The sequence below is a fragment of the Cornus florida genome, unplaced genomic scaffold (assembly GCF_030987335.1).
Source record: "Cornus florida cultivar Cherokee Brave unplaced genomic scaffold, ASM3098733v1 CherokeeBrave_3.0.0_Hap2_Chr11, whole genome shotgun sequence".
NCBI lineage: Eukaryota > Viridiplantae > Streptophyta > Magnoliopsida > Cornales > Cornaceae > Cornus > Cornus florida.
In genome coordinates, this window is record NW_026775581.1 from 132,482,327 (window position 1) to 132,493,901 (window position 11,575).

The 11,575-nt window shown below is 38.1% G+C and overlaps 1 protein-coding gene across 1 annotated transcript; it reads right to left on the reverse strand.

Annotated features, from left to right (window-relative positions):
- Positions 1–9,930: 9,930 nt before the first annotated feature.
- On the reverse strand, positions 9,931–11,234 carry LOC132282162 (uncharacterized). The gene is made up of 2 exons (XM_059783783.1): positions 10,354–11,234; positions 9,931–10,243 (listed from the first exon to the last, which is right to left on the reverse strand). Exons 1-2 carry the CDS (start codon positions 11,232–11,234, stop codon positions 9,931–9,933), a joined length of 1,194 nt encoding a protein of 397 aa, XP_059639766.1.
- Between the last annotated feature and the right edge of the window lie 341 nt (positions 11,235–11,575).

The window sequence follows — 11,575 nt, forward strand, 5'->3', positions numbered from 1 at the left end:
TTTAATATTTTTTCTTAACACTTTCAATTTTGTTATAAAAACCTCTTTTCTTTTCTTTTTTTTCTTTTTTTTCTCTCTCTCTCTCTCTCTCTCTCTCTTAACACCTTTAATCTTATTCTCAACTACTTTAATTTTGTTTTCAACATTTTTATTTTTATTTTTTTTTTCTCAACACCTTTAATCTTTTTCTCAACTTATTTAATTTTGTTTTCAACACTTTTTAATCTTTTTAACAACACATTTTAATCTTATTTTCAACACTTTTAATCTTATTTTCAACACTTTTTAATAATTTTCTCAACACCTTAAATCTTATTCTCAACAATTTTTAATCTTTTTCTCAACACATTTAATGTTGTTATCAATACATTTAATCTTGTTCTCAACATCCTTTAATCTTGTTATCAATACCTTTAATATTGTTTTCGGCACTTTTTAATCTTATTCTCAACACTACTTAATCTTATTTTCAACACCTTGAATCTCTAACTCGACACATTTTAATCATTACCATAATACCTTTTAATCTTTATCTTAACATTTTTAATTTTTACCTTAATACCTTTTAATTTTTACCTCAGTACCTTTTAACATTCTTTAATCTTTTTTTCTCAACACCTTTAATCTTATTCTCAACACCATTTAATCGTGTTTTCAACACCTTTAATCTGTAACTCAACACCTTTTAATCATTACCTCAATACCTTTTAATCGTTATCTCAACACTTTTAATCTTCAACTCAATACATTTAATCTTATTCTCAACACCTTTTATAGGAAAGTTGATTGAAGATTATATATGATATAAAGCTTCATAATACAAGGCAATTATTAAAAAATGTACAACTTTTTAGGTACACAAAAGGTGGTTCTAATAGTGATTTCCTTCTTCTTTTTGATTGACAAATCCAATATTATCTTGATTATAATATGAAATAATAATAATCTTTTTCTTAACACCTTAAATCTTGTTCCCAAAATTTTTTAATCTTTTTTATCAACACTTTTAATCTTATTCTTAACACTTTTAATCTTTTCATCAACACCTTAAATCTTGTTCGATCTCTAACACTTTTTAATCTTTTTCTCAACACCTTAAATCTTATTCTTAACACTTTTTTATCTTTTTTCTCGACACCTTCAATCTTGTTATCAAAACCTTTTTTTTTTAAACACCTTTAATCTGATTCTCAACCTCTTTAATCTTGTTCTCAACACTTTTTTTTTTTTTTTTTAACACCTTTAATCTTTTTATCAACTTATTTAATCTTATTCTCAACACTTTTTAATCTTTTTATCAACATTTTTTAATCTTATTCTCAACACTTTTAATCTTATTCTCAACACTTTTTAATATTTTTCTCAACACATTAAATCTTGTCTTTAACAATTTTTAATCTTTTTCTCAACACATTTAATGTTATTATCAATACATTTAATCTTATTCTCAATACCTTTTAATCTTGTTATTTACAACTTTAATTTTGTTTTCAATACCTATAATTTCTAGCTCAGTACTTTTTAACCTTTATCTCAGTACTTTTTAATCTTTATCTCAGTACTTTTTAATCATTATCTCAACACTTTTGAAAATACGATTAAAAAGTGTTAAGAATAAGATTAAAAAGTGTTTAAGAACAAAATTAAATGTATTAATAACAACATATATTGAATGTGTTGAGAAAAATATTAAAAATTGTTGAGGATAAGATTTAAGGTGTTGAAAAAAAGATTAAAAAGTGTTGAGAATAAGATTAAAATGTGTTGATAAAAAGATTAAAAAGTATTAAGAACAAAATTAAATAAGTTGAAAAAAATATTAAAGGTGATACCTGGACATACAACTATTTTATTTTGAGAACAACCTAATTGATTAATGAAGAACGGATGTATCATGTGGTAGTTTTCGGATGCTTTTCCGTACGTGTCGAAAAAAGAAAACCAAATTCTTTCTAGTAATTTAAAGTACTGGTAATGAGACCATTAAAAACTCAAGGCGATAAAAAATAAAAATTTGTGTGAAATGGTGTTACATTTTACTTATTAGCAATTTATGCAATTGAATTGTTATATTGAAAATAATAATATTTGGGTCTAACACATCGTCCAACATGTTCATCCAATCTAATTCAAGTATTGTTTGATGAAAAAAGTAATTTTATTTCAAATAACTTATTTTTTTTAAAAATCCGGTCTTGTTATAATACTGTGGTGCAAAAATTCAGATACCTTAAATGTTCTCGTCTATTACATAATTAGCTATATGAATCACTCCTAATTGACAAGGACATGATCCAATTAATCATTTATGTCCCTCGTCACAACCGCTTCGCATTAATAAGTTTCTGTCTCTCAAGGCATTCTAGCTGAATTTGTAGCCTCATCATCATAACTACCACGTTTAGAGGCTTCCTTTGAATCATATCATAGCCCTTTATTTATTTATTTATTTTTAATTTTTTTTTATCCTCTATATAGATGCAATTACACTTGCCCATAAAAGGAAAAGAAAAAGAAAAAGTAGTTAGTTTGATATCCTCGATCTAGTCTAGTATTTGATCTTATAATATTATTAATATTACTTTTAAGAGTATTTAATAGACATATTAAATTTTCAAAAAAAAAAATTAAGATGCCATCCAAACATAACATAAACGTCTAGTGTGATGGAACTCTTTAATTGCCCCACAGCCAAGAAAAAATTTCTTCCAACCAGACGACTAAAGATTTAGTATTGCTGAAGGAAAACACCAATGAATCATAGTTCAATTACATGAAGTAGTAAAAGCTGTTATATAATATCATAGAAAAATACAATGCTGTAATTAGAGGTTCAAATATCATCACTTTCAACCAAAAAAAAAATGAAAAAAAAAAAATGCATTGACAAAAGTTCATTTTATCACATCTAAAATTTTGGCATTTAGTTTAAAGGCCAAATACCAAGTGTTGAGGTTAAATTTCGCCGCGGTCTAGTACGACATCGTTTCCTGCAAAATAAGGATGGCAAAGTCAAACACCGGTGTGGTGCCGGCCATTGACCCTCCGACGATCAAGTCAGCAAGGATTCTCGATAGAGAATTTTAATCGTAATTTGCTTAGTAGGAGTTTTTTTGTGCGTACCTTATCCCCGAGTCGTCTTTGTCTTTATAGTCACTTCCCTTATTCTTGATAAGGGAGTTCCATCGTCCTTAGCCCATGGAGCCTACCTCGTGGAAATCCTATCCTTGATAAGATTTGAACTTATCCCATGACAAATCCTATCCTATATACGATTTGTCATCATTCTTATCTAACAGAATGGTTATCTTTAATAACGAGATATTATCGTCTGAGAGTTGGAGAAATCTGGTGGCAGGTTAATATTTAATTCCCTTTTTTGTTAAGTCAAGATAGGCTAGGGTTATTTTTCCCTATCAGTTGCCCCCTATTTCTGGGTACGTGGTGGACCAAGGAAATACTTTCTATATTCCATTTGTTTCCTTTTTACTACAGGCCCCTTCCATATTGTAGTAGGACTCCTTTACAAGAACTTCACTGTTACTTGAAAAAGAATTTTCTTTCCTATAAATAGATAAATATATATTTATTTATTTACCTTCCTTTTCTTTTTGGTCTGAAATCCTCCAAACTGGATCCTAACTGTGAGTTTATTGTGGATCGTTGTAGATACGTAATTAGGTCAAGTTGTCTCTACCAGGTTATTGGTGTAATTCCAAAGTGGTTTTTCTATTTTCGCGATATCCGATACCTCATCATGTTCGTGCAGAAAAATAACTTGAATACTGAATCTCAATCCGAGGACTCAACCTCTGAAAGTGTTGAAGAACTCGATCCTGACTATGCTGATGAATCTGGTGTTGATTACTCCTCAAGACCAAGGACTGCTTTTTCCAAGCAACCTCCTCGCGAAGGAGAATCCTTAATGAAGGATGAGAATTTACAGAGTTGTAGAGTTAAATATTCCATTCCTTCATCTATTCGTCTTCACAAACCCAAACCAGAAGATAGATGTTCTTCTATTCGTTTGGGTGAGGTATGTTTTTTCGAGTCGACTTTTGCTGCGGGCTTGCGTTTTCCGATTCACCCATTTGTAGAAGAAATTCTTTCTCATCTGAAGATAGCTCCTTCTCAAATTGCTCCTAATTCATGGAGAATTATTATAGGCTGTTTGATTGTTTGGGGAAAGTGTGGCAATAGCCGTCTAACAGTAAATCAATTCCTGCATTTTTATTATGCCAAGAAGAAAAAAGACAATTTTTGGTACTTCCAGTGTAGATCAAAGAAGACATTCCTCCTTGTTGCAACCCCTGAAAATAATAAAGGTTGGAAGAGTCGTTTCTTCTTTATTTCCGGTGCATACGGGAAATTTCCAACTATTTGGAATAATTCAGATCCAACAGGTAAGATTTATTTGTATATAGTTTCCAAATTAATAATTTTTTTTTTTGCACCCGAGGGAAAAGTACCCTCGGGTACTGTTCACGAATAGGATTTTTTTTTTTTTTTTTTTTTTTTTTTTTTTTTTTTTGTTGCACCCGAGGGAATAGTACCCTCGGGTACTGTTCATGAATAGGATTTTTTTTTTTTTTTTTTTTTTGCACCCGAGGGAAAAGTACCCTCGGGGTACTGTTCATGAATAGAAATTTTTATTTTATTTTTTATGTGCAACTTATTATTCTTTTTCCCAGAATTTAAGGACAAACCAACCCTCTCCATTCCAGAAGTCGAGCATGTTGGTAATGCCTCTTCTTACCCAGTAAAGACCTTTAGCGATCTCATAACTGACGAGGCTTTAGATTTGTATGTACGAGCTCATAGCTTAAAGGAAACCTCCACCCACTTAGAGAAAGGTAAGAAAAACAAACATACTTATATGTGAACTTATTGATTTTTAGTTAATATCTCATTAAGTATTTCCCTTATTACTTTTCATGCAGGCAAGAAGCTTAGTACAAGACTCCTAGCCCAAGTCCGGTCAAGTAATCTCCCTTCTACTCCTGCTTCCAAAAAATTACGAAGGGTAGGAGAAGGGAATCATGGTACATCCGCAAGCCCTGGAGTGTTATCAGGTCCTACTCTTGTACCTCTAGGTTTCAGCGGATTTGGTGGGGTTCCTACTAGTTTCGAAAGTTTTTGTTCAGTATCAACCAACCAAGCCTTTTCCCACGGGGAATCGATTCTCGATGACGCTAATGTCGCAAATGACAGGTTACATAAAATGGTAGTAAAAGACGACACTGCCAGATTGCAGAGTCTGCCAGCATCTGAGCTTTCAAAGAAATTTCTTCATCTAATCGGCTAGGTGAGATTTTACCCTTATTATGCGCATCTATTTTTTTTCGTTTATTTATTTATTTATTTTTAACTGTTCGCCACTATTTATTTATTTATAGGGCACTACATACTCTGTTGTTATCGCCAAAGAATACGAGAAGCTTTCCTTAGAGATGGCTTCCCTCAAGGCTAAATATGAAGATGTTACTTCTACACTTAAAATAAAAGAAGATGACTTGACTAATGCAAAATTAAACTTTCAAGATGAGAAAGTGAAACTTACCAAAGAATACTCTGATAAGATGGAATTCGAGAAGCTAGCTGCCGTGGAGAATTTTAAAAATTCTAATGAATTCAAGGTGCTCATAGGCAAGGCTTGCTGTGATGGTTTTGACCGGTTCAAAGCTCTTGTCGGCAAAGATCGTCCAGACATAGACTTTTCTAGGTATGACGTTCTAAGTGAGAGCGAAGAGGAAGATTGAATTCCATAGTATTAGTCATATATATATATATATATATATATATATATATATATATATATATTAGGTTTTTTGATTTCTCAGTATGTTGTTCCTTTAAAACTTTTCAGAATATCTTTGAATCCAGAGAATAGTTGCTCTACTTTTGTCTTTCATGGTATTGTTCCATACTTGTTATTTCCTTATACAGAACTCATTTTACTTTCCCAGGCTTCACTCAGCCCGTCCTTCTTTCGAAGGAACATATTTTTACGAGCTTCACCCAGCTCGTCCCTTTAGTAAGGAAAAGTCACTTACTTCTTTTAATAAAGAAGGGGACTTAATGTGTCACTAGTCCTTATGTGACTTATAAACTTCAGTAGAAACACGTGCAATAAATACGAATAACCATTTTATTAAAGACCTATCGAAAATAATAATCGATAGTTGAATATCAGCATCCGTTACACACTGGTCTACTTTATTGTGGCTGAAAACATTCTATCACTTTTAAAAGTGAGATAATAAAATAAAACACAGCCTGGCATGAGTACCTACTGGTAATATTTCCTCAAATGTTTTGCATTCCACGGGTGGGGAAGCTGGCTCCCACCAAGTGACTCTAACCAGTATGCCCCCGGTCTGTTGCTTTTGGTTACTCGATAAGGGCCCTCCCAATTGGGAGCTAACTTTCCTTCCCCCTTTTCCTTAGTAGCTGGGGTAACCTCACTAAGCACCAGGTCTCCTGGCTCGAACCTCCTTGGCTTGACTCGGGCATTGTAGTACTTGGATATCATCCGCTGGTAAGCCGCAACCTTGACCTGGGCCTGCTCCCTTTTCTCTTCTACCAGGTCTAGGTTTAATCGTAGTTCCACTCCGTTCTGTTGAGGTTCAAAATACTTGGTTCTGAAGGTAGCAACCTTGGTTTCTACCGGGATCACAGCTTCACTTCCAAAAGCTAACCCAAAAGGGGTCTCCCCAGTAGGGGTTCTTACGGAAGTGCGATAGGCCCATAAAACTCCGGGTAGTTGTTCAGGCCACAAGCCCTTGGCCTTTTCTAGGCGTGTCTTGATCATCTTCAATATTGTCCTATTCGTGACTTTAACCTGCCCATTGGCTTGGGGATGGGCAGGAGAGGAGAAATGAACTTTGATCCCAAGTTCATTACAAAAATCGAGGAACTGCTCACTTTCAAACTGCTTCCCATTATCGGTCACAATTACCCTTGGTGCTCCGAACCTGCAGATTATTATCTTCCAGAAAAACTTTTTTACTTCATTCACTCTAATATGAGCTAATGGCTCAGCTTCTACCCATTTGGTGAAATAATCGATAGCCACAATTACGTATTTAGTTTGTCCCTTCCCTTGGGGTAAGGGGCCGATGAGGTCTGTCCCCCATTGGGCAAAAGGCCACGGCCCTGTAAGAGGGGTTAACTTTTCTGCTGGTTGTTTTGGGACATTGGCAAATCTTTGACACTTGTCACATTTCTTCACAAACTCAAGTGCATCTGTCCTCATAGTAGGCCAAAAATATCCTTGTCGGATAGCTTTATGCGCTAGTGATCTGCCCCAAGCATGATTTCCACAAAGGCCTTCATGTATGTCCTTTAGAATGTAATTTGCCTCATCAATGGAGACACAACGCAAGTAGGGTAGAGAAAATCCCTTCTTGTAGAGAACCCCATTAACGAGGGAATATTTTGCCGCACGCTTCCTAATCTTTCGTGCTTCCATGCGGTCCTGGGGTAGCTCTTCGTTCTCAATGTACCTGATAATGGGTTCTGTCCACTCCATGCCATGGGCCACCTGGTGTATTTTCTGTGGCCAATCCCAGACCGTGCTAGGCTCATCCAAATATCCCACGGGTATGGCTTTATCTTCCTCTGTGGTTGCCAATCGAGCCAGGGCGTCTGCCTGCGCATTCTCTTCTCGGGGAATCCAGTGAATAGAAAACTTCTTAAAAAAGCCCTTGATATCCTCTATCTTATGTAAATAGGTCTTCATCTTCTCATCCTTGGCTTCATATTCCCCCTGGACTTGTCCAGTTATTAGTTGAGAGTCAGTATATGCTACTAGTCGTTCAACTTCCAAAGCTTTCGCCATCCTGAGGCCTGCTAGGAGGGCTTCATACTCTGCCTCATTTGATGCATATTTGATGCATTCCCCATTTGGGGAGATAATTACTAGCCCTACCCCACTTGCACGGGCGTTGACAGACCCATCCACATATAACGTCCAAGTAGATTCGGCTTCTTCCTGCTCATCTGCAGCATGCTTGGGCCCATCTTCTGGTGTGAATTCCGCTATAACATCTGCCAGTACCTGGGTTTTTAAGGCTGTTCGGGGTTTGTATTGGATTTCGAACTCTCCAAGTTCTACCGACCACTTCATGAGTCGCCCTGAAGTATCAGGTTTGCGGAGAACCTGCCTAAGTGGTTGGTCCGTCAATACTATTATTGTATGAGCTTGGAAGTAAGGCCTGAGTTTCCTCGCGGAGATAACTAGAGCAAATGCCAACTTTTCTATCCTTGGGTATCTTTCTTCCGCCCCCCTGAATGCACGACTAATATAATATACCGGTTTCTGGTTTCCATCCTCTTCGTGGACCAAGGCTGAGCTTACTGCCGACGGAGAAACTGCCAAGTACAAATACAACTGTTCTCCTTGCATCGCCCGCGACAATAATGGTGGTGAAGTGAGATACTCCTTTAGCTCTGTAAAAGCTTGCTTGCACTCAGGGGTCTATGAAAAAGCTTTCCTGAGCAGACGGAAAAAAGCAAACACCTATCGGTCGCCCTGGAAATCAACCTGTTCAGAGCTGCGATCCTTCCTGTCAATCTTTGAAGTTCCTTGGTTGATGCTGGAGACTGAATGTTGAGAATCGCCTGGACCTTCTCAGGGTTAGCTTCTATCCCTCTTCTACTTACCATGTAACCGAGGAATTTCCCAGAGGAGACTCCGAAGGCACATTTACTTGGGTTGAGCTTCATCTGGTGTTTCCTGAGGACTTGGAACGTTTCCTGTAGATCAACCAGATGGTCTTGAGCTTTCAAGCTTTTTACAAGCATGTCATCCAAATACACTTCCATATTCCTTCCGATTTGGTTCTTAAACATCAGGTTTACTAGCCGCTGATATGTTGCACCAGCATTTTTTAGCCCGAAAGGCATCACCTTATAGCAATATAAACCTCTGTCCGTGATGAAAGAGGTTTTATCTCTGTCTGGCGTGTGCATTGAGATTTGGTTATACCCTGAATATGCATCCATAAAACTGAGCAACTCATGGCCAGCTGTCCCTTCTACCAACATATCAATTCTTGGTAGAGGGAAACTGTCTTTGGGGCACGCCTTATTTAAATCCGTAAAGTCTACACACAACCTCCATTTTCCATTGGCCTTTTTTACCAAAACAACATTGGCCAACCAGTCGGGATAATGAACCTCCTGGATGAAATCAGCTTTCATAAGCTTATTCACTTCTTCTGATATAGCCATGTTCCTTTCCGCGGCAAATGTTCTTCGCTTTTGCCTGATAGGTTTGAATGTAGGATCTGTGTTTAATCGATGCTCAATCGTAGCTGGATTAATACCGGGCATGTCTTTATGTGACCAAGCGAATACATCTTGATTCTGTCTGAGGAACTGTATAAGAATATTTGTGAAATCTGAGGGGAGCAGAGACCCTATCTTCACCTTTTTTGTTATGTCAGTGTCATTCAAGCATATCTCCACCAAGTCCTCGATTGGCTTAGCCCGGTCTTGCTCATTCTCTTCAACTTCATCGACAATCAAAGCCTCATGCTGTTTCTTTTCTTTGAGAGATGTAACGTAGCATTCTCTGGCAATGGACTGATCTCCTCTTAGTTCGCCCACGCCATGCTCGGTAGGGAAGCGCATTAATAGGTGATAAGTCGAAGTGATAGCCCTCATCGAATTTAAGGTCGCTCTTCCTAGGATGACATTGTAAGCAGATGGACAATCCACCACCAGGAAGTCGACCATGACAGTGACTTGCTTTGGGCTGGTTCCTGCAGTGACAGGAAGGATGACTGCTCCTAGAGGATAGACTTTGTCTCCCGTGAATCCTACCAATGGTGATCTGGTAGGTCTGAGTTTCTCCTTACCAATCTTCATCTTGCTGAATGCATCAAGAAAAATGATATCAGCTGAACTTCCATTATCTACCAAGATTCACCGAGTATTATAGTTAGCGATCATCATGGTGACGACAAGAGGGTCGTCATGAGGTTGCTGCACATCTTTCATGTCTTCATCTGAGAATGTAATAACTGGATCACCTAAACGAGGCATCTTTCGATGTTGAATCTGTACTCCCGCTTCGCACACCTCAGATGAGCTTCGCATTCTCCTTGCATAGGCCTTACGGGCTGAGCTCGATTCTCCACCTCCTGCACACCCCCCGGCTATGACCCTGATCTCTCCTATTGGTTGTTGATCAGGAGGGTGGTTATCTCGGCCTGCTCTTAGTGGGTTAATGTCGATTCTGTCATTCCCCACAATAAATTTTCGCATGTGCCCATTCGGATCAGAGTCTTAATTTGATCCTTAAGGTCGAAGCAATCCTCTGTAGCGTGCCCATGGTCTTTATGGAACCTGCAATAGTTATCACGAGGTCTCCTTGCCAGATCTGACTTCAACTTCGGTGGCCACTTCAGATATGGTTCATCCTGGATCTGTAGGAAAACTTTATCTATCGGCATATTTAAAGGAGTGTAATTTGTATACCTCTCCGTGTTCTTATAGCGAGATGCCCTTTCATTCTGGTTGACCATGGGTTTCTTATACTTGGTTTCCTTTTCATCTCTGATCATCAGGGCCGGCCTTTTCTTGTCTGACTTCTTATCCTCCCCTTCTTTTCCCTTTCTCGCAATCATTGCATCTTCAGCATTCATATGTCTTTTAGCTCGAACCAATAACTCGGCCATGTTGGTAGGAGGTTCCTCTGATAAAGAGAAGAGAAATCTTGAGGTTTGAAGTCCTCCCATTAAGGCGGCTAGGGCCACCTTGTCATCCGCTTCCTCCACCTGTAACATCTCCGTGTTAAAACGACTAATGTAATCTCGCAGTGACTCTCCCTTCTGTTGCTTCACAGTAAGGAGGTGGGTAGCCGGCCTTCTATGCCTCTGGCCAGCAATGAAATGGCCCACGAAGCCTTTACTCAATTCTTCAAAGGTTTCGATGATTCCTGGCTTTAGTTTGTTGAACCATACCCGTGTTGATCCTTTAAGAGTAATTGGGAAAGCCCTGCACATGATCTCATCCGGCATCGCGTGTAGGTGCATAAGCGCCTGAAAAGTCTCCAAGTGGTCGAGGGGATCTTTAGTTCCGTCGAAACTCTCAATTGTGGGTATTCTAAATTTGCTTGGCAAAGGGCATTTCACAACCGAAGGGCTGAATGGCAAATTGGTTTTCTGCACCAAACCATCTATGGCTGCAATGCCTTTTCCCTTCATGGCCTGCATCACACCCTCCATCTTTGCCTTGAGATCCTATATCTCTAGGTCAACGTGGGAAATTTCCTCGGTCTTTTCAATGACAGTCGTGTCTTCATGGGGTCGGGAACTCCGTGGAAGAAAGGGGTGGATCACCTCTCTATGTCGGTTTCCCACCTGGCTTTGTTCAACTTCGGTCTCATGTCGGGGAGGATGAGTATCCTGCTCTTCCAGATTCCCATTACCCCTGTTTGGATTCGAGAGGTCTTGGCGTGGCAAACCCTGTTGAACCGGTGGAACAAGGTGTTGCAGGAGTGCTGCATTTTGTTGGATCAACTGGTCCATACCCTGATTCAGAGTTTGGACCTGCAGTTCCAACGCTG

What these genes read in the sequence shown, in the direction of transcription:
- LOC132282162 (XM_059783783.1), bottom strand. Translation starts at nt 11,234, where the DNA reads ATGGAGGGTGTGATGCAGGCCATGAAGGGAAAAGGCATTGCAGCCATA. An exon ending in CCTCGTGATAACTATTGCAG is followed by an intron (nt 10,244 to 10,353) that starts GTTCCATAAAGA and finishes GGGGAATGACAG; the next exon opens with AATCGACATTAACCCACTAA.